Source organism: Pogoniulus pusillus, chromosome 11, assembly GCF_015220805.1.
Source record: "Pogoniulus pusillus isolate bPogPus1 chromosome 11, bPogPus1.pri, whole genome shotgun sequence".
In the NCBI taxonomy this organism is placed as follows: Eukaryota; Metazoa; Chordata; class Aves; order Piciformes; family Lybiidae; genus Pogoniulus; species Pogoniulus pusillus.
This window is the reverse complement of record NC_087274.1, coordinates 3,760,924-3,783,968: the sequence shown is the minus strand read 5'-3', so window position 1 is coordinate 3,783,968 and position 23,045 is coordinate 3,760,924. Positions and strand designations below refer to the sequence as shown.

Here is a 23,045-nt window from a genome sequence, read left to right as displayed (position 1 = left end):
GGACTGCTTAACTCTCACCTGTTACAAACGTGACCAAAGAAATGGTAGCAAACAGCTTCAGGAGACCTCTGACCAGCCCTGAATTTAACTCCTTATCAGGTTTATAAACGGTTCTTATGCCCTAAGAACCTAGAGCTTTAAAACTCCCTAACTGACCAGGAGCTACTGCCTCAAACTGCTTCTTGATCACCAATGACATCAGCAACCCAACTCCAGCAACGATGAGGACATTCAGGCCTCAATTCAACTAGCTCCAAGAGGGTCCACGCGTTTGTTTAATGGTGCATCTCCATTACCACTTCCAAAAGCACTTTTAGCACCCAATTATCACACAAAACCACAATTCCAAGAGCAGGAACAACTCCCTCCCTTGTTGCCTTCTCACATGAGGAGAGATTCAGTGCCCCAACATCTGCCATTTGGACCCAGTGGGCAAAGCCCAGCACATGCAGCCTGCAGCTCCATGAGCTTCTCCTCCAGACTCCAACCATCACTGCCCTGCACTCCTCTGGGTAAATACATCTTATTTTATTGCCCACAATTAACTAAGCTCATCTCAATAAATCCCTCCTCCTAAAACTCACCACTGCCCCAGGCGAAGCTTTGTGGCACCTGCCCCTGCACCTCCTCCCTTATCAGAGCCATGACAACTCCTTATCTATAATTAGAGGAATCACTTGTTGATACAAGGGAGCTGGAAAACCTGCCCAGGCCTGGAGCAGGCTGACAATCAGCAAAGCACCCGGCAAGGTTGGAGCCTGTATTTGGCCAGGAGCTCCCTGCCAGCGCTGCCAGGAGGTGGGGGTGGATGAAGTCCAGCCTGCCAAAGTCTCTCCTCATTGATCTCCGTGCCAGCTGGAGATAGGAGTGCAGCTGGTGAGCTCAGTGGGACAGCCATGTTCAGCCATGGGGACTTGGCCAGAACCCTCCCAGTCCTGCCTGGACTGTGGCATGTTGAGCATGGGTGCCACCAGGGCGAGGCAGGAGGGGTGGCTGTGCCCATCGGCAGTGACACAAGGGGCTCAGAACTCTGGCAGGAGTGACACAAGGGGCTCAGAACTCTGGCAGGAGTGACACAAGGAGCACAGAACTCTGGCAGGAGTGACACAAGGGGCACAGAACTCTGGCAGGAGTGACACAAGGAGCACAGAACTCTGGCAGGAGTGACACAAGGGGCACAGAACTCTGGTAGGAATTTCTGTCCCACTCCCAAGCACTCTTGGAAAGGACCTCTGGAGATATCTGAGTCCACCCCCCCTGCAAAGCAGGATTCTCTAGAGCAGGTCATACAGGAGTGCCCCTAGATGGGGTCTGAAAGTCTCCAGGGAAGGAGACTCCACAGCCTCTCTGGGCAGCCTGTGCCAGTGCTCTGGGACCCTTCCAGGAAAGACCTCCATGTCGAGGTGAAACTTTCTGTGCTCCAGTTTGTATCCATTGCCCCTCATCCTATCCTGGGAAAGGCTGCAAAGAAACTGGCACCTTCTTCTTGACACCCACCCTTCAGATATTTGCAAACATCAGAAGATCTCCTCTCAGTCTTCTCTTTTCCAGGATAAACAGCCTCAGCTCTCAGGCCCTTCAGCTTTCCACCACTGCTGAAACCTCATCCCTGCAAACCCTTGGGAATCTGCTTAGATCTACCAGGACCATCCAAAAGAGCCTGCACAAACCCAGACAGAACCAAGGCTGCCCCAGTTACGACTCCTCTTCATGAACCCCACAACTCTGTTACCAGTCAATGACAAAAGTCTTCCTTGTGCCCAGCATATACAACCCCAGCCACAGATAAAGCTGGCACCAGAGGCTGTGTTTGTCACTGTGGTGCTTTCATCCCTTGCTCTGAGAGCTTCCAGCATGAAAACATTTCCCCAGTTAACAAAGCCACACAAAACTCTCCTTATGCAGTGTGGCTCCTTAGGTGAGTGGGATGCCCAGGCAGGACAAGGAATGTCAAAACAAAACAGTACAAAACAACTGTAGTTTAATATCATGTAAACATGTGGACACAAACCAGGGTCAGAATGTGTTAAAAAGCCCTTTCTTTTTTGGCCAAGAGTAATAGAAAATTGGATTTCCTTCATGTAAAAGAACCAAAAAAAAAGCAATAAAGTGATGGAATGGGAAAGTAATAAAAGTGTTAGTGGAGGAAACTGGACTGGCTCGGGAAGCAAGCACAGACACAGTATAGTGCAAGGGTTACGTCTGCAGAAAGAGAGTGGTGAAAAGAGAATGGGAGATACAACTCAGAACATGCTGCCACGAGCAATGGAGGTGTTCTCATGAGCTCCACTCCATTTCTATGTGCTAACCAGACAGCCACTCATCTGTGCATTGGAATTGACAAGAGCCAAATCTTCAAACCTAGTCAAAGCAGTCCGTGTGGCAAGCGAAGAGACCCGGCGGCTCCGGCAGCTACCTGCAAGGAAGAGACTCTGCTTAGTGGCAGCTTCTACCTGTTTGAATGCTACTGGGAAATCACAAGGGACTGAGGCCAGGGCTGCAGTGCGACTGGTGCTGGGGTGGGTGCCTGGGAGCATGCAGGGGAGCTCCATCCCACCTGCAGCCACAGCTACGTGTGGCACTTACAGCAGCAAAGAGCGCAATGTCAGGGCAGGCTCAGAACTTGGTGTGAGTGCAGTCCGGGTCAGGGCTAGCTCAGAACTTAGTGTGAGTGCAGTCTGGGCCAGGGCTAGTCAGAACTTGGTGTGAGTGCAGTCCGGGTCAGGGCTAGCTCAGAACTTGGTGTGAGTGTAGTCTGGGTCAGGGCTAGCTCAGAACTTAGTGTGACTGTAGTCTGGGCCAGGGCTAGTCAGAACTTAGTGTGAGTGTAGTCTGGGTCAGGGCTAGTCAAAATTTAGTGTCAGTGTAGTCTGGGCCAGGGCTAGTCAGAACTTAGTGTCAGTGTAGTCTGGGTCAGGGCTAGTCAGAACTTAGTGTCAGTGTAGTCTGGGTCAGGGCTAGTCAGAACTTAGTGTCAGTGTAGTCTGGGCCAGGGCTAGTCAGAACTTAGTGTCAGTGTAGTCTGGGTCAGGGCTAGTCAGAACTTAGTGTCAGTGTAGTCTGGGTCAGGGCTAGTCAGAACTTAGTGTCAGTGTAGTCTGGGTCAGGGCTAGTCAGAACTTAGTGTCAGTGTAGTCTGGGTCAGGGCTAGTCAGAACTTAGTGTGACTGTCGGGGCTAGTCAGAACTTAGTGTCAGTGTAGTCTGGGTCAGGGCTAGTCAGAACTTAGTGTGACTGTCGGGGCTAGTCAGAACTTAGTGTCAGTGTAGTCTGGGTCAGGGCTAGTCAGAACTTAGTGTCAGTGTAGTCTGGGTCAGGGCTAGTCAGAACTTAGTGTCAGTGTAGTCTGGGCCAGGGCTAGTCAGAACTTAGTGTCAGTGTAGTCTGGGCCAGGGCTAGTCAGAACTTAGTGTCAGTGTAGTCTGGGCCAGGGCTAGTCAGAACTTAGTGTCAGTGTAGTCTGGGTCAGGGCTAGTCAGAACTTAGTATGACTGTCAGGGCTAGTCAGAACTTAGTGTCAGTGTAGTCTGGGCCAGGGCTAGTCAGAACTTAGTGTCAGTGTAGTCTGGGTCAGGGCTAGCTCAGAACTTAGTGTCAGTGTAGTCTGGGTCAGGGCTAGCTCAGAACTTAGTGTGACTGTAGTCTGGGTCAGGGCTAGACAGAACTTAGTGTCAGTGTAGTCTGGGCCAGGGCTAGTCAGAACTTAGTGTCAGTGTAGTCTGGGCAAGGGCTAGCTCAGAACTTAGTGTCAGTGTAGTCTGGGCCAGGGCTAGCTCAGAACTTAGTGTGACTGTAGTCTGGGCCAGGGCTAGTCAGAACTTAGTGTCAGTGTAGTCTGGGCCAGGGCTAGTCAGAACTTAGTGTCAGTGTAGTCTGGGCCAGGGCTAGCTCAGAACTTAGTGTCAGTGTAGTCTGGGCCAGGGCTAGCTCAGAATTCAGTGTGAGTGCAGTCTGGGCCAGGGCTAGCTCAGAACTTAGTGTGAGTGTAGTCTGGGTCAGGGCTAGCTCAGAACTTAGTGTGAGTGTAGTCTGGGCCAGGGCTAGCTCAGAACTTAGTGTGAGTGTAGTCTGGGTCAGGGCTAGTCAGAACTTAGTGTGAGTGTAGTCTGGGTCAGGGCTGGCTCAGAACTTAGTGTGAGTGTAGTCTGGGTCAGGGCTAGTCAGAACTTAGTGTGAGTGTAGTCTGGGCCAGGGCTAGCTCAGAACTTAGTGTGAGTGTAGCCTGGGTCAGGGCTAGCTCAGAATTCAGTGTGAGTGCAGTCTGGGCCAGGGCTAGCTCAGAACTTAGTGTGAGTGTAGTCTTGGAGACCAGATCTGGCCAAGAAGCAAGCACAAGAGCTTCTCCAGGTCTCCAAGTCACCTCTGCAGCAGCCGAGCCAGGACAGGAGCTGCTCAGTGCCACGTCGGCTCTGTCGCTGCCCTTCCTGCCCATCAAGACCTGGCCAAGGCTCCTTCCTCCACAGCACTTTGGTAAGTCGTGGCCTGCCTTGACCTAATGATTATTCATCTTTTTAAACAGCTCTTTTCCTACCTGTCAAGACATTAATTCTGAATGAACTTGAGACAAAATGCATCCCTTGGGAGCAGTGCTGCTGATACTGGGAAGTTTAAAGACTCTAGCACAGCTTTACATTTATCTACACTGGACCAAGAATCCAGGACATTTGCAGTCTTTAGTCCCCAGAATGCTTTAGGCTGGTAGGGACCCTGGAAGGTCATCTTGTCCAAGCCCCCTGCAGTAAAGCAAGGACAGCTCCAACTAGAGCAGGTTGCTCATCAAGCTTTAGCTCATTCTCCTTAACAAATAGTTTAGGATTATGCCTTCCAGGCAACTTTAACACTGCTAAAAGCATTCACAGATGTTTAAATCCTTCCACATTTTTACACTACTTCTCCAAGCACACATTCTTATTGGCAGGAAGCCTCTTGTGAGATAAGCAAGTCCCTAAATATATATTTAAAACCAAACCCAAAGATGGGAGTGGTTTTTGCCTTGAAAGGTTCCTTTTACTGCCGTGAATCCCTCTAGAGGCACAGTAAAGCCTTTTACTGCTGCAGCCCTTGCCATAATTTATATTGGAGGGTGTAAATGTCTGAAAAGAAGAGCTCAGGCTGATGAAGATCTGGGACTTTGAAGATGGAATCTGCAATCCTGGGCATTGCATCATTGTTTTCTATCTTAAAAGGAGGTGGCATCACCACGCAGCTGCAGTTGTGCACCGAGCCACTGCCTCATCACCCTGGGCCAGGCAAAGCCCAGACTTGCAATGCACCTGCAAGTGCTCTAATCTTGCCCTAATAGTTCCTGACTAAGCACTGGGAAATAAAACTCTCAGAGGCTTGTTTACTGGAAATCAGGAGCTCTGCAAACTCTGACCAGTTAATTAAGCAGTAAAACTTCAGTAAGTAGGAGCCACAGGTGTGAAAGGGTACAAAAAGGGATCCAAGATCATGAACCTACCTCCTGGCCTGGTGGGCATTCAGCTCTTCCTGGAGAGAGAGTCTTTTCTCCAGAATATTTACCTGTAACACACATCTCACATGAAAATGATGCACAAAAAAGCTTGATTCAGTGAATCTCTGCTCATTTTCACCAAAGGTGTTTTTTCTGGTCTGTCCTGCCTAAATCAAGCACAGTAACACTTCAGCTGTGTACTAATTGCTTGATAGAAGGGTGTCAGCCTGGCTGCCCTGGCCCTGCTCCAGCTGCATGCTTTTTACTCCCTTAGGAATAGGCAAACCAGTTTGGAAACTCAGCTGGTGGTACCATCTGGGTTGTGCAAGGCTCTGGGAACTCCAGTTCTGCTCTCAAAGCCCTTGGGATGGCTGTGCTCTGTGCTTTTGCTCTTGTGACTATGGGAATAAAAGTCTTTAACAGGAGGGGGTGGAACACTGGAAACACCACTTGAGAGCTGGTGGAAGCCCCAGCCCTGGAGACATGCAAGGTCAGGCTGGATGGGGCTCTGAGCAACCTGATCTAGTTGGGGATGTCCTCTCCTATGAGGACAGGCTGCAAGTTGGGGCTCTGCAGCCTGCAGAAGAGAAGGCTTGGAGGAGACCTTGGAGTGGCCTTCCAGTATCTGAAGGGGGCTACAGGAAGATTGGGGAGGGACTACTGACAAGGTCTTGTAATGACAGGACGAGGAATGGGCTTGAACTGGCAGAGGGGAGATTCAAACTGGATGTTAGGAAGAAGTTGTTTGCAGTGAGGGTGGTGAGACACTGGCACAGGTTGCCCAGGGAGGTTGTGGAGCACAGAAGCACAGAATGTGATGTTTGATCACATCCAACCTGGTCCTGAACACTTCCAGGGAGGTTGTGGAGCACAGAAGCACCCAATGTGATCTTAGATCACATTGGGTGCTTCTGTGCTTCACAAGCTCCCTGGACGTGTTCAGGACCAGGATGGATGAGGCCTTGAGCAACCTGTTCTAGTGGGAGGTGTCCCTGCCTATAGCAGGGGGTTGCAACTAGATGATCTTTGAGGTCCTTTCAAAGATCCCTTCCAACCTGTGATTCTATGAAGTTACTCAACTCTTCTTCAAGGCCATGAAAATTAATGTCCATTAAGACACTGTGGCCACTTTTGGATGAGGCACCAAGAGCAGACAGCTGGGCAGTGTAGTTCATGTTTAGCAATGCTCTTAGAAAGCTCTTCCCAAGCCTCAAGCATTTTCTTCTCTCTCTTTTTTTCTTCCCCCCCCTCCCAACCCTGGTTTATTTTTATCACAGCTCAGTGCTTTTACCCACAGCCTATCCTCTTCATCCTCCTCCAACAATAAATAATCCTGACAGGTGCAGAGATTCCAATGCCCCTTCTTGTCTGATGTTTGCAAAGAGGAATTTCAACAATTTTCAAAGCCCAGGACACCTGTGCTTCAGAAAGAGCCCAGCTCACTGCCTGGCAGTGCTGATGCTCTGGGAGAGCACCCAGCTTTTCATCTCTGGAGTCACTTCTCCTCCTTTGAAATGCTGCTGCTGCTTACAGAAGCCTTGCAGGTAGAAATCAGATTCTCCTGGTTTTAACTCATGGCAAGGTGGAGTGTTCTTGTAGCTCTGGGGATACCCTTATAGAATCATAGGATGGGTAAGGTTGCAAGGGATCTCAAAGATCATCTAGTTGCAACCCTCTGCCATAGGCAGGGACACCTCCCACTAGAGCAGTTTGCTTGGAAAGGATCTTAAAGATCATAGAATCATAGAATCAAACAGGTTGGAAGACACCTCCAAGCTCAGCCAGACCAACCTAGCACCCAGCCTTGGCCAAGCAACCAGACCATGGCACTAAGTGCCCCAGCCAGACTTGGCTTCAACACCTCCAGGGATGGTGACTCCACCACCTCCCTGGGCAGCCCATTCCAATGCCAATCACTCTCTCTGACAACAACTTCCTAACAACATCCAGCCTAGACCTCCCCTGGCACAGCTTGAGACTGTGTCCCCTTCTTCTGTTGCTGCTTGCCTGGCAGAAGAGCCCAACCCCACCTGGCTACAGCCTCCCTTCAGGTAGCTGCAGACAGCAATGAGCTCTGCCCTGAGCCTCCTCTGCTGCAGGCTGCACACCCCCAGCTCCCTCAGCCTCTCCTCACAGGGTTTGTGTTCCAGGCCCCTCCCCAGCCTTGCTGCCCTTCTCTGGACACCTTCCAGCACCTCAACATCTCTCTTGAATTGAGGGGCCCAGAACTGGACACAGCACTCAAGGTGTGGCCTGAGCAGTGCTGAGCACAGGGACAGAAGAACCTCCCTTGTCCTGCTGCCCACACTGCTCCTGAGCCAGCCCAGGATGCCATTGGCTCTGCTGCCCACCTGGGCACACTGCTGCCTCATCTTCAGCTACTCTCTACCAGTACCCCCAGGTCCCTCTCTGCCTGTGCTCTCAGCCACTCTGGCCCCAGCCTGTAGTGCTGCTTGGGGTTGTTGTGGCCAAAGTGTAGAACCCTGTACTTGTCAGGTAGCAGTAGTTAAGTTTCCCCTATGAGCATTCCCTGCTTTGCCAGGAGAAGTGTCTCATGCATGGCAAAACAAAAACCTAATGCATTATAAAGAGAAAAAATAAAGTGTGGGAGACATAAATCTCCCCAAACCCATTCCATTACTAACCTGCTCCACAGGGGAAGAGAAATGGAGAATCTATGGTCCTGAAAATTGTTCTGAGGCATGTGTTGGTACCAAGCCTACACTTGTGCACTGTGTCCTCAGGGCTCCTCTCTTCCCAGAGCTCCTGGGCAGTTCTGGGTCACCAGCACTGCCCCATCCTTCTGTCTACAACTACCTGAAGGGAGGCTGTAGCCAGGTGGGGGGTGGCCTCTGCTGCCAGGCAACCACCAACAGAACAAGGGGACACAGTCTCCAGTTGTGCCAGGGCAGGTCTAGGCTGGATATTAGGAGGAAGTTGTTGTCAGAGAGAGTGATTGGTATTGGAATGGGCTGCCCAGGGAGGTGGTGGAGTCAGTATTCCTGAAGGTGTTGAAGCCAAGCCTGGCTGGGGCACTTAGTGCTATGGTCTGGTTGCTTGGCCAGGGCTGGGTGCTAGGTTGGACAGGATGAGCTTGGAGGTCTCTTCCACCCTGGTTGATTCTATGATTCTACTTTCTTCCTTTCAGCCCAAGACAGATCCCAATCCTTCCCAACACAGTGCCATGCACAGTCCTGCACTGGGCTGTGTGAGAACACTGACAGTGTCTTCACTGGATTGCCATTGTTCCACATCTATTCCACCACCTATTCCACCATCCCTCCTGCTGCTGCTAGTCCTTCTTCCTCTGAGTTCTGGCCACCATGGAAAATGGCAAATGAAAATCTTTCAGGCACATAAAAACATTTTGTTTTCTTCCAGCTCCTGATATCCTGAACAGGAAAGCACCAAATAACTTCTGCTGGAGCCATGCACAAGGAACACAACCAATTCAGTAGTAGTTCCCTGTTTGCCAGGGCATTTTGCTACCTTTCTTGGCCAATTTAATGATCTATTTCTTATGTGGAGCATTGACTCTGCATTAGTCTACAGGAGCTAATGCTCTGCAATATTAAAGACATCACAGGAAGCTGTGGGAGCCTCTTTGTGTAAGAAAACACAGAAACAACACAGTGAGGATCAATTGGATCATTTTTATACCTTAGAAATCTATTTGGTTTATTATATAGGCTGGAAAGAAAACAAAACGATTGCCAAGCCTCTTCTGCACCTGTTAGGTGCAACCTTTAAAGGATTCTTGCAGGAGAGGAGTAAGGAAGATGGGAGAGAACTGTGAGCTGTGCTTGAGGAACCCCCTTGGTACTGAGCACAGCAGAAACTCTGCTTTTAGCTGCCAGCTGAAGAAAGACTTGGGATCAAAACAGACAATGTGGTGGCTCTCAAGATAAGGAAACTGGAGAAAGGCCTTGTGAAGGATCATAGAATCATAGAATCAAGCAGGTTGGAATACACCTCCAAGATCATCCAGTCCAACCTATCCCCCAGTCCTACCCAGTCATCTAGACCATGGCACTAAGTGCCTCATCCAGGCTTTGCTGGACTGATGACAGTGAGAAGCATGTGAGTGTGTCATCATTTAGTTTGGAGACGTATTCAGTGGCTCTGGACACATTTTAGACACCCATAGGTATTTTTTTAATCTAGAAGAAATGGTTTTTATCCCCAACAAGTTAGAATCAGAGAATGATAGAATTAGGCAGAGTTGGAAGGGACCACAAGGAGCAGCCAGTTCCAACCCCCCTGCCATGCCCAGGGACACTCTACCCTAGAGCAGCCTGGCCACAGCCTCAGCCAGCGTGCCCTGAAACACCTCCAGCCATGGGGCCTCAACCACCTCCCTGGGCAACCCATTCCAGCCTCTCACCACTCTCCTGCTCAACAACTTCCTCCTCACATCCAGGCTGAATCTCCCCACCTCCAGCTTTGCTCCATTTCCCCCAGTCCTGGCACTCCCTGACAGCCTCAAAAGTCCCTCCCCAGCTTTTTTGGAGGCTCCTTCAGATCCTGGAAGGCCACAAGAAGGTCACCTCAGAGCCTCTTCTTCTCCAGACTCAACAGCCCCAACAGCCCCAACTCTTTCAGTCTGTGCTCACAGCAGAGCTGCTGCAGCCCTCTCAGCATCCTCCTGGCCCTTCTCTGCACACACTCCAGCATCTCCACAGCCCTCTTGTCCCAGGGGCTCCAGAGCTGGATGCAGTACTCCAGGTGGTTTCTCAGCAGAGTGGAATAGAGGGGGAGAATCCCCTCCCTGGCCCTGCTGGCCACACTTCTGCTGCTGCAGCCCAGGCTCTGGTTGGCCTTTTGGGCTGCAAGTGCACACTGCTGTTGAATGAGTTGAATAAGAAGAACTTACCTGAGATTTTAAAGATACAATGGTGTCTTCAAGCTCCTGTCTCAGAGACGCTGGCATCAGCCCTTTGAGGGTGGTTTCATACTCATGTCGTATAAGGGTTATCTGCAACACAACAAAATCAGATCTACATTGGGGTGACTGTTCTTGGAAGCTGGAGAGCAACTTTTGCCTTGCCCCTTTTGCCCAAACTGCAGTCCAAGGAAACACAGAAGATATCAAGGGAAAGGGAAAGAGAGAGATGAAAGGTCAGCAAAGATCTGCAGAGAGCAAAAGAGGTATAAAGCAGGAAGAAAGGAAAAAGAAAACATAGAGCAAAGACTACACAGAAAGGAGGGAAACCATAATGAAAAGTCAACAGCAAGGCATCTGCTGGGACATGGTTTGAAGAAGAAACCAGAGTTAGGCTGGATGTTAGGAGGAAGCTGTTAGCAGAGAGAGTGATTGGCATTGGAATGGGCTGCCCAGGGAGGTGGTGGAGTCACTGTGCCTGGAGGTGTTGAAGCCAAGCCTGGCTGGGGCACTTCGTGCCATGGTCTGGTTGCTTGGCCAGGGCTGGGTGCTAGGTTGGGCTGGCTGAGCTTGGAGGCTCTTCTGACCCTATGCAGTCAACTAGACCATGGCACTGAGTGCCTCATCCAGGCTTTGGATGAGGCACGAAGGCAGATCTGCTGGCAGGGATTAGAATCACTGAATCAAGCAGTTTGGAAGAGACCTCCAAGCTCATCCAGTCCAACCTAGCACCCAGCCCTGTCCAATCAACTAGACCATGGCACTAAGTGCCTCATCCAGGCTTGGCTTCAACACCTCCAGGAACGGTGACTCCACCACCTCCCTGGGCAGCCCATTCCAATGCCAATCACTCTCTCTGACAACAACTTCCTAACAACATCCAGCCTAGACCTGCCCTGGCACAGCTTGAGACTGTGTCCCCTTCTTCTGTTGCTGCTTGCCTGGCTACAGCCTCCCTTCAGGTAGTTGCAGACATCAATGAGCTGTCCTGAGCCTCCTCTTCTGCAGGCTGCTTCCTGCTCCAGGTTGTGCTTCCTATCTGTTTGCTTTGTGGATCTTGACTCAGGGAAAGCAAAGGTCTGGTTCAGCTCACACACTTTGTGACTTGGCTGAATCAGGGCCTGACATCTGTACTTAACTTCCAATAGGATTAACTGATTAACTCAAATTAAGCAAGTACTTAGGTGTTCTTTCTGGATTAGCAGCTGAATATGTAAATAAAGGCTAAAAGGGATTCAAGATCAGATTAACTTAGGAAATATCTTTCAGCTTCCAAAAGGGATCTTTTCTTTTTGCCAGTGATTTACAGACCAACACTATCTTGGCACAGTCTTGTGTTTGTAACCAGGTTGGTTGACTCCACCCCTGCAACCACAAGTCAAAGCCTCACTCCTGGCTCTGAAGAAGCTACGAGTCACAACCTCCAGCTGACAGGCTGCACACAGGTTTATCCACCTGAGATCCCAAAGCAGAGCTTGCTGCCAGATGTGCCAAATGCCACCCTGTGGAACAAGAAGGGCCTGCCAAAGGATGTGTTATGGAGAACACGATGATGATAGAATCATAGCATGGTTTGGGTTGGAAGAGAATCATAGAATCATAGAATCAAACAGGTTGGAAGAGACCTCCAAGATCATCCACTCCAAACTAGCACCCAGCCCTATCCAATCAACCAGACCATGGCACCAAGTGTCTCATTCAGGCTTTGCTTCAACACCTCCAGGGATGGTAACTCCCCCACCTCCCTGGGCAGCCCATTCCAATGCCAGTCACTCTCTCTGCAATTGAGGAGCCCAGAACTGGACACAGCACTCAAGGTGTGGCCTGAGCAGTGCTGAGTACAGGGGCAGAATAACCTCCCTTGTCCTGCTGGCCACACTGCTCCTGAGCCAGCCCAGGATACAGAACTTAAAGTTCATCCAGTTCCAACCCTCTCCTGACAAGGGCAGGGACACTTCCCACCAGCCCAGGTGGCTAAAGGTCTCACCCAACCTGGCCTTTAACACCTCCAGGGAGGGAGCATCCAGAACATCCCTGGGCAACCTGTGCCAGTGTCTCACCACCCTCACTGTCAAAGACTTCTTCCTAATCTCCAGTCTAAATATACCCTCCTCAGGCTCCAATCCACTCCCTGTTGTCCTGTCCCTACAAGCCCTTGTATGCACAAATGAACAACCTGAGGACAAGTCAGCGCCCTGGGATGGAGAGTTTGTGCTGGTTGGGTCACCACAACATCTTGACAAGGTGAACATTCAGATCCTGGGAGGTGAGAGACTGGAGAGCAGCCCTGAGGAGAGGGACTTGGGGGTGATGGTGGACCAGAAGCTCAACAGGAGCCAGCAGTGTGCACTTGCAGCCCAGAAAGCCAAGCAGAGCCTGGGCTGCAGCAGCAGAAGTGTGGCCAGCAGGGCCAGGAAAGTGATTCTCCTTCTCTACTTTGATCTGGTGAGACCCTACCTGGAGTACTGCATCCCTACCTGGAGTACTGCATCCAGTTCTGGAGCTCCTGGGACAAGAGGGCTGTGGAGATGCTGGAGTGTGTCCAGAGAAGGGCCAGGAGGATGCTCAGAGGGCTGCAGCAGCTCTGCTGTGAGCACAGACTGAAAGAGTTGGGGCTGTGCAGGCTGCAGAAGAGGAGGCTCCCAGGTGACCTTCTTGTGGCCTTCCAGGATCTGAAGGGGGCTACAAAAAAGCTGGGGAGGGACTTTTGAGGCTGTCAGGGAGTGGCAGGACTGGGGGGAATGGAGCAAAGCTGGAGGTGGGGAGATTCAGCCTGGAAGTTGTTGAGCATGAGAGTGGTGAGAGGCTGGACTGGGTTGCCCAGGGAGGTGGTTGAGGCCCCATGGCTGGAGGTGTTTAAGGCCAGGCTGGCTGAGGCTGTGTGCAGCCTGCTCTAGGGTAGGGTGTCCCTGGGCATGGCAGAGGGGTTGGAACTGGCTGCTCCTTGTGGTCCCTTCCCACTCTGACTGATTCTATGATTCTATGATCCTCTTTCTCATCAAATAGATCTTTATTATCCAAAATTCAGGCTGGAAAACCCCTGTGCTGTTCTGGCTGCCTGTTTCTGCTGCTGTCTCAACATGAGCAAATGTAAGGTGCTGAATTAACTGAAATATGTCTCTGCTCTGTCAAGGTCCCCACCTGAATGAGCTGTTGGCTCAGAAAATATTTATCCTGGCAGAGCATCTACACTTAACTTTGTAAGCCTTTACAGAAATAGTAGCATGAATCTATCAGAGTGACCTTCAAACCCATAAATTTGGAAGCCTGGTTGGTGCACACGAAGAGTTCAAACAAGGTTTCCTGTCTCACTGCTGGGTTTGCTTTAGACTTGCATAGTGGCATCACTTGGAGCTCCCAAGGAAAGCTTCTGACTGATGATTTGCAGAGAGATTTGGAGATTTCTTCTGCAGGTTGGGATGAGTCACAGCCAGAATGTTCCTAAAGCCTCATCAGATGGGGCCACTCCTTTTGTATTGATAGGAAGGACATGGAACCATTTAGAGCAGGTCCAGAGGAGGGCCATGGAAATGAGGTGTTCAAGAAAAGACTGGATGAGGCACTTAGTGACATAGAGTCATAGAATCAACCAGGTTGGAAGAGACCTCCAAGCTCAGCCAGGCCAACCTAGCACCCAGCCCTAGCCAAGCAACCAGACCATGGCACTAAGTGCCTCATCCAGGCTTGGCTTCAACACCTCCAGGGACAGAGACTCCACCACCTCCCTGGGCAGCCCATTCCAATGCCAGGCCCAGAGAGTGGTGGTGAATGGTGCCACATCCAGTTGGCAGCTGGCACTAGTGGTGTGCCCCAGGGTTCAGTGTTGGGTACAGCCCCGTTCAGTATCTTTTTTGATGATCTGGATGAGGGAATTGAGTCCAGCATCAGTAAGTTTGCAGATGACACCAAGCTAGGAGCAGGTGTGGAGCTGTTGGAGGGTAGGAGAGCCCTGCAGAGGGACCTGGCCAGGCTGGATGGGTGGGCAGAGGCCAATGGGATGAGATTGAACAAGGCCAATTGCAGGGTTCTACACTTTGGCCACAACAACCCCAAGCAGTGCTACAGGCTGGGGCCAGAGTGGCTGAGAGCAGCCAGGCATAGAAGGACCTGGGGGTGCTGGTAGAGAGGAGCTGAAGATGAGACCTCATTGCTGTCGACAACTACCTGAAGGGAGGCTGTAGCCAGGTGGGGTTGGGCTCTTCTGCCAGGCAAGCAGCAACAGAAGAAGGGGACACAGTCTCAAGCTGTGCCAGGGCAGGTCTAGGCTGGATGTTAGGAGGAAGTTGTTGACAGAGAGAGTGATTGGCATTGGAATGGGCTGCCCAGGGAGGTGGTGGAGTCACCATGCCTGGAGGTGTTGAAGCAAAGCCTGGATGAGGCACTTAGTGCCATGGTCTGGTTGGTTGGCCAGGGCTGGGTGCTAGGTTGGGCTGCCTGAGCTTGGAGGTCTGTCCCAGCCTGTCTGATTCTATGGTTCTGTGTCTCTATAGTGCATGGCACAAATCTATGTCACTTCTCCTAAGCGAACACCAGCAGAGGCAGGGCCAATGCACAGTAACTTGGGGGGGGGAAGGGCTCTCTTTTCTAACACTTACTTTTGACCAATGAAAGCTCTGTCTGTGGGGACTTTATTTTTGTGTGTGTTTGCCTTAAAGGCTTTTTTGTTCTTTCATAGCCTCAAGCTGCCTCCCTCCTAGGATCCACAAATACTGTGTCTCCTCTCACCCTCTTGAGAGATGTTTAAAATTGCCCATTCTTCAGCCCTCAGGAGGCCTTTGGTCTGCTGGCTGAGGAGAGCTCTATTTCATTTACTCTTGTGTTCATTTTTCTTCAGTCTTGAGAAAGCTTTTTTTCCCCCCTCTCCTTCCTTTTCCCCCTTTCCCCCCCAAGAAAATTCATTTTGGTGAGTTGATTTAATCCATGAACCCCCAGGAAGGTTTTATAGCTTTTAATATTAAGCTGCCACGCTGGCCTTTGTTTATTCAGGTTGGTGGCTAACCTGTGAAGTCTGAAGTTTTTGCCATCAATCATCTTTGGTGTCAGCAGAGAGAAGAGAAAGCTGAAGCTGCCACACATAGCTCATGTGTGCTCAGTCACGGGAGACGTGGGGCAGCAAGAGAAATCTACTCACACCATTACACACAGCAATGCACAAAGCAGAGGAGTTGGAGAATCAACCAGCCTGGAGGAGACCTCCAAGATCATCCAGCCCAACCTAGCACCCAGCCCTATCCAATCAACCAGACCATGGCACCGAGTGCCTCATCCAGGCTTTGCTTCAACACCTCCAGGGATGGTGACTCCACCACCTCCCTGGGCAGCCCATTCTAATCATAGAATCAACCAGGTTGGAAGAGACCTCTGAGATCATCCAGGCCAACCTAGCACCCAGCCCTGTCCAGTCAACCAGACCATGGCACTAAGTGCCTCATCCAGGCTTGAACACCTCTCAGGGACGGTGACTCCACCACCTCCCTGGGCAGCCCATTCCAATGCCAATCACTCTCTCTGACAACAACTTCCTCCTAACATCCAGCCTAGACCTGCCCTGGCACAGCTTGAGACTGTGTCCCCTTGTTCTGTTGCTGGAGCCCAACCCCACCTGGCTACAGCTTCCCTTCAGGTAGCTGCAGTTCTCATCTCAGGCTACCAGGAGACCGTGCAGGAGTTGGGCACTGAACATTCTCAAAAGAGATAGAAGTTGGCTTTGATTGTCCAAAGAGAAATCTCCCAACTTGAGCTTTCCACTTGGTCAAACCCAGCCCAACAGCTCTCTATAGTGCAGGATGTGTTTCATGTTTTACTGCTCCAAGGACTCCTCAGGTGGCACAGTTGAGTTTTGCAGCTACTCATCTGTAAAAGCTGCAGAGGGATGTCTGTGGGGCTGGGTAAGAACACAGGACCCATCGGGAACAAGTCCCATGGACACCCAGCAGCAATGCACTCCTTCTGAAAGGAGTCCTCAAGCACACCCAGGAGAAATGGATGCGTCTGTTCAGTCTGGAGAGGAGTAGGCTCCCAGGTGACCTTCTTGTGGCCTTTCAGGATCTTAAGTGAGCTACAAGAAATCTGGGGAGGGACTTTTTAAGCTGTCAGGGAGTGCCAGGACTGGGGGGAATGGAGCAAAGTTAGAAATGTGTAGATTCAGCCTGGATGTTAGGAAGAAGTTCTTCACCATGAGAGTGGTGAGAGCCTGGAATGGGTTGCCCAGGGAGGTGGTGCAAGCCTTATCTCTGGAGGTGTTTAAGGCCAGGCTGGATGAGGCTGTGGGCAGCCTGCTCTAGTGTAAGGCGTCCCTGCCCATGGCATGGGGGTTGGAGCTAGATGATCCTTGTGGTCCTTTCCAACCCTGACTGATTCTATGATTCTCCCTTCAGAGGCACTTTAAGCCACGTGCTAAGAATGTCCTGAGGATATTCTGCTTCTCTCCTATGCTTTGCTCTACAGCCCCAAGCATGCCATATCTTAGGCAGGCTGCTGAGAGCCAGCTTCCCCCTTCTTCTGAGAGGTCTGTGATGCTGAGGTTATCACCCAGAACACACTGGGCCCTGCTGCTAAATCCCCATCTCATTAAAAACATAAATAAATTAAGAAACTCCAATCAAATGCAATCTTCTCCAGATCTCCCAACTGTAAATTACTTCATTCAAGCCAGGGGTGTCTAAGGAAAGTGCAAAAGAAGCTCTGAAGTAGACATCACAAATTAAAATGAAGTGAGCACAGAAGAGTTGTTCAAGTCCCTTTCAAACAAATAAATCTGTCTTGAAGGGCACGAAGTGAACATTTTGTTTAGGTCAGCCAAGAGCCCCAAGGCAGTTCACTTCACTAAGGTGTGTGGGGTTTTTCCTAGTATCTTCATTTCTGGCAGTTTATAATACTTTTGAAAGAGAATATCACAGAATCATAGAATCAAGCAGGTTGGACTCAAAGGGAGCAAAAACCTCCCACAGAATTGCTGCAGGTCTCTGAGGTTCCCTTCCTCCATCACCTAACGCAGGGATGCTGGGCTATGGCCATCAGCAAGGAACAAAATCTACTCAGAATCACAGAGCATTAGGGGTTGGAGGGGACCTTGAAAGATCATCCAGTCCAACTCCCTTGCCAGGGCAGGATCACCTAGAGCAGGTCACACAGCAATGTTTGCAGGTGGGTTCTGAATACCTGCAGAGAAGGAGACTCCACAACCTGTGTGGGCAGCCTGCTCCAGGGCTCTGTTGCCCTCGGAGTGAAGAAGTTTTCCCTTCTGTTCACACGGAACATTTCAGATCTCTGAGGCTGGAAAAGTTCATTTGGGCTTGGAACCTTCTGAACTCAATTTTCCTAACAAAGAATCAAAGGATGAATCCATGTGTTCAAGGAAGAGCAAGACCTGAGCCTTCACCTTCTCACAGCAGAGTGAAGTCTATCTGCTGCTTTTCACTCCAGGTGCCCTCTCGTTTCAGGCAGCAGGGACGCCTGTTCTCACCGCGCCAAGGCACGCTGAAATATGCTGCTCCCAGGTTCAGAGAACTAGAATGCAACTTGATACAAAGGTTCTCAAGTTCTGAAGGGAAGTAATGAAGGCCATAAATCGCCTGCCTTTGGCTCAGCTGAAAGCAGCAAGCCAGCAGGATCAGCTGAGCAAGTTATTTTGTCAAGTGTACACCATGTTGTGCTCCGCAGAGAAACAATCCTGCTGGAGAACCTCCTCTGTTCTGACAGTTCCAATAAAACATAAATTGATGGCATGTCCCCTTTGTTTTTTTTCTCTCTTAAGCTAGTAAACCAGCCAAGTGTCCAAAACATTTTTGCCTTGTTGTTTTACTAACCCACAGGGACCTGCAGTTATGCCGAGCAGCTCGCTGCACGCTGAGCTCTCTCCTCCGAGTCCTCTCCTTATGCCAACCTGCATCCAAGAGGTCTTAGTCCTGCAGGGGTTTGTATTTCGATGCCTTTCTTTTCTTAACCAAGATCTCCCACCTGGAAAATCCTCTGCTTGTAGTTAAGCAAGCTGAGCCTACAGAATTGATGGCTGTAGAGGAAGGGAAGGCAGGCAAAGCTCTTTAAAGCAAAACACCAGTGGGCTGCACATGGCAAGTCCAGCATTCCTGGGATTAGGCGAGCTGGAGAGGAATAAAAGCTTCCACTGTCAACACCACAGAGCAACCAGGAATGTTGTGGCTAGAAAATTCGCACTGTTCTCTCAACCTCCCCCTCTCCAGGGCTCTGCTATTGTTCCAGTTGGGATTTGAAGGATCCCTGACTTCTTTTCCCCTCCTTCCAAATGACTCATAGCAGATGCCATCTCTGTCCCCAAGTGCTATTTCCTCCGGCCCTTGCCAATGCCATCCTTTCATGGGCCAGAGAGGCCATTCCTGCACCACCTGGGTCCTCTCCTCAGTGAGGTGAAGATGATTTAGGACGTGGCTCATAGCCCTAGACTTGGAGGAACAAACCCCAGGCCAGTCCAGACATGAACCCATGCTGCTGGGCCAAAGCTGAGCACATGTGGTGCTCATTTCTGGGTCTGCTAATATGTTATCAAGAGAATTAAGCCTGAAATGAAGCTCTCAGCATCTCTGACACCACCACTGGCCTGTATCTATGTCTTTCAGTTGTGCATTCCAGCATGTCCTACCTTGCCTATAAACCTTTCCATCCTGGGGAGGTTCCACAAGTCAAGGTTTCAGTGTCTGAATGTGGAGGTGCTGAGTGCTTGCCTGCGCCAGTGAGAGCTGACAAAGCTCAGCAGCAGGACTAGGCTCAGTATTTTCACAGTGACTCTGTGAACAAGTAAACCTGTGCAGATAACAATCAAAAGCTACTTTTGCTTCCACCATTTCCCCTTCTTTCAAGACCAAAAACCTAACCAGCATTTCAACTGGAAAACAGGCTGCTGGGATTACAGTGCTTTGTAATGCCAGTGCTGGGAGTCTGCTTTGCTTTAGACAAGGATGAGTAGTGCTGGGGACAGCCATGGCTACGCTTCCCAGATGGACTTCTGATGGGTGGCATTTGGTGCTGACGAAACTTCAAACAAAAGAACACTTTAGGATGTAAATGATGCCAAAGATCAGCATCAAGTTGGCTTTTCCCAGTCCTTTTCAGCTCCAGCCTCTAGCAACAACTAAGCCTGCATCGCTGAGAGCCCAGGCGGGAGTCAAGGTCTCTCTGCTCTTCTCTTCCGTCCTCCATGCATTAGAGTCATAGAATGGTCTAGGTTGAAAAAGACCTCAAAGCTCATCCAGCTCCAACCCCCTGCCATAGGCAGGAACACCTCCCACTAGAGCAGGCTGCTCAAGGCCTCATCCAACCTGGCCATAAACACCTCCAGGGAGGGAGCAGCCACAACCTCCCTGGGCAACCCATTCTCACCACCCTCACTGTAAAGAACTTCCTCCTAACATCTAGTCTGAAACTCCCCTCTTCCAGTTTAAACCCATTCCCATTTCTTCTTTTCTCTTAACTCCCTGCATTAATTAACAGCATCACTGCCCCTTGCAGTGCTGCTCTAAACACTTCTGAAAGACCAAAATGCCTTTAACTGAGAACCTGCAATCAAACCACATTGGCTCTAAAGCGATGCACTGCTCTCTGCAAAGGAGGTCTCTTCTCATTCGCTACTACTTAAGATGAAGAGCTGGAAAAGTGACATTTTAAAACAGCCTGGAGTTCCTGCAAGCCAGCAGATGCTTCTCTTCTCTCTTTCTTGGGGGTAGAAGTTGACTTTTTCCCTTTCAGCTATTGGTTCTGTAATTTCTGCTTCACTCACTTTCCCCAGCTGGCCACTTGGTTCTGGTAATTCATTCCGTTCCAGGAAGCAGGACTAGAGTTGTGTATTTTCCAGTTGTAGAATCATAGAATCAACCAGGTTGGAAGAGACCTCCAAGATCATCCAGGCCAACCTAGCACCCAGCCCTATCCAGTCAACCAGACCATGGCACTAAGTGCCTCATCCAGGCTTTTCTTGAAGACCCCCCGGGACGGTGCCTCCACCACCTCCCTGGGCAGCCCATTCCAATGCCAATCACTCTCTCTGTGAAGAACTTCTTCCTAACATCCAGCCTATACCTACCCTGGCACAACTTGAGACTGTGTCCCCTTGTTCTATTGCTGGTTGCCTGGGAGAAGAGGCCACCCCCCACCTGGCTACAATGCCCCTTCAGGTAGTTGTAGACAGTAATAAGATCACCCCTGAGCCTCCTCTTCTCCAGGCTAAACAGGCCCAGCTCCCTCAACCTCTCCTCATAGGATTTGTGCTCCAGGCCCCTCACCAGCTTTGTTGCCCTTCTCTGGACATGTTCCAGCACCTCAACATCTTTCTTGAATTGGGGGGCCCAGAATTTGACACAGTACTCAAGGTGTGGTCTGACCAGTGCTGAGTACAGTGTTTGATTACCAAAGCTCACATTTGATCACTGACTTCCACACCTACATCATCATCATCATCATCAACATCATCATCTACCTCTTTTCCCTTTGACAGCTGCACAGTTGGTGAGAGCCTTCTCTCCTGCAGTTCCTGCCATATGGAGCTCCTGGGAACTTTCAACTCCATTGATGTCAAGCTTCTTTCAAATCCCACCTGCAAATCTTTTTTGGGGTTTGTGTGCATGTCTGTGTGTTTGAATCTCAGCTTCTACCTCTTTCTGCTCATCTGAAACTTCAGGCTCTACAGCATAATTTGCTCTATTTTCTATTCTCTTCCCAGAGAGAGTGATTGGCATTGGAATGGGCTGCCCAGGGAGGTGGTGGAGTCACTGTCCCTGGAGGTGTTCAAGAAAAGACTGGATGAGGCATTTAGTGCCATGGTCTAGATGACTGGCTAGGGCTGGGGGCTAGGTTGGACTGGATGATCTTGGAGTGGATGACCTTGGAGGTCTCTTCCAACCTGCTTGATTCTATGATTCTATGATCTTATGATTCTGTGACTGGCCAGAGCTAGGTGCTAGGTTGGACTGCATGACCTTGGAGGTCTCTTCCAACCTGCTTGATTCTATGATTCTATGATCATATGACTCTATGACTGGCCAGGGCTGGGTGCTAGGTTGGACTGCATGATCTTGGAGGTCTCTTCCAACCTGCTTGATTCTATGATTCTATGATCTTATGATTCTATGACTGGCCAGGGCTGGGTGCTAGGTTGGACTGGATGAGCTCGTAGGTCTCTTCCAACCTGCTTGATTCCACGATTCTATTTGATTTAATTCTGCATTCCTTTCCCAGTCAGCTGTTAGAGAAAATGCTGCATCAAAGATAAAACATACAATTCTAGATTGCACTGGGCTGGAAGGGACCTTTAAAGGTCACTCAGTCCAACCCCCCTACAGGGTCCCCTAAGTAAGCAGGGACATTCCCTACCAGATCAGGTTGCTCATAGCCCCATGAAGCCTGATCTTGAATGCCTCCAGGTGATGAAGCCTCCATCACCTCCCTGAGCAACTTGTTCCACCATCCTCATAACAAAGAACTTCCTAATGTCCAACCTCACCTTGCCATTCTCTAGGGTAAAAGTATGGCAAATGCAGTTATGATTTATTTGAACCACCTCAACCTTCATTAAAATTTGGGGGGTGGCACTCTTGTGTCAAAGTGATTAATGAACATATGAATGGAGCTGCATGTACAGCAGACACTAATCAATCTAAAACTGCTAGAATTGGGCTCCAAATAATGGTAGTAGTCATTTTACAGTACCTAACTTAACATTGCCATACACCTAGAAGGGCATCAGCACCCATGAAAGGTCCCTTTTAGAGATACAAGCAGAATCAGATCAGTCTGATTCTTCCACATCAGCTTTAGGATGTCTGAGAGGAGCAACATTGGACTGGATGATCTTGGAGGTCTCTTCCAACCTGGTTGATTCTATGATTCTATGAAGCAAAGGATGTCTTGGTCTGTAGCTAGCAAACAAGCCTGCTTCACTAACACTTGAGATTCTCCAGCACTTGGATGTGGCTCTCCAACACCTTCTGTTCAATAAAAAAAAACCTTTAAAACTTGAAATTTGTTCACCATAAGTAGTTAGAAGAGAAACCTGCTGCTGTGCAGATTGAATCAGCAGCCATGCAATCAGAAGATTGCCAGGTGACAGCTCTCTGCCTGTTGGCCTCCTACACTTCCCACTGTATGCACATGTAAGAAATGCTTTAGAGGAGGAAGCACACAGTACCCTCCTGGCACCAGTGCTGGGGGTCTGGGCAGAGCAGTAGGTGTTCAGGAGAAGGATCCTCCTCATCACAGAATCAACCAGGTTGGAAGAGACCTCCAAGCTCAGCCAGCACAACCTAGCACCCAGCCCTAGCCAAGCAACCAGACCATGGCACTAAGTGCCTCATCCAAGCTTGGCTTCAACACCTCCAGGGATGGTGACTCCACCACCTCCCTGGGCAGCCCATTCCAATGCCAATCACTCTCTCTGCCAACAACTTCCTCCTAACATCCAGCCTATACCTACCCTGGCACAGCTTGAGACTGTGTCCCCTCGTTCTGTTGCTGGTTGCCTGGCAGCAGAGCCCAACCCCACCTGGCTACAGCCTCCCTGCAGTAGCTGTAGAGAGCAATGAGCTCTGCCCTGAGTCTCTGCAGGAAACTCCGCACTCCTCAGTGCAGCCTCTCCAGTCCATGCTGGTCACTTACAGGATCCACAGGAACTGCTTTAATGTGACAATATTTGCTGTCTCTGCTCTTGAAAGTCACAGTGGGAACTCCTTTCAGATCCTCTCC

The 23,045-nt window shown here is 50.1% G+C and overlaps 1 protein-coding gene across 4 annotated transcripts in view; it reads right to left on the bottom strand.

Moving 5' to 3' along the window:
- Window positions 1–1,964: 1,964 nt before the first annotated feature.
- CEP112 (centrosomal protein 112) overlaps window positions 1,965–23,045 on the bottom strand; it is a 257,461-nt gene continuing 236,380 nt past the window's right edge. For 3 of the 4 annotated variants that reach the window (XM_064150624.1, XM_064150626.1, XM_064150628.1), the window contains 3 exons: window positions 10,329–10,430; window positions 5,462–5,523; window positions 1,965–2,416 (listed from right to left, as the gene is read on the bottom strand). In XM_064150624.1, coding sequence (XP_064006694.1) covers window positions 2,413–2,416; window positions 5,462–5,523; window positions 10,329–10,430 — 168 coding nt within the window. In that variant the 3' untranslated portion in view covers window positions 1,965–2,412. Of the gene's footprint in view, window positions 2,417–5,457; window positions 5,524–10,328; window positions 10,431–23,045 lie in introns of those variants that run through there. The other variant, XM_064150625.1, reaches the window with a different exon arrangement.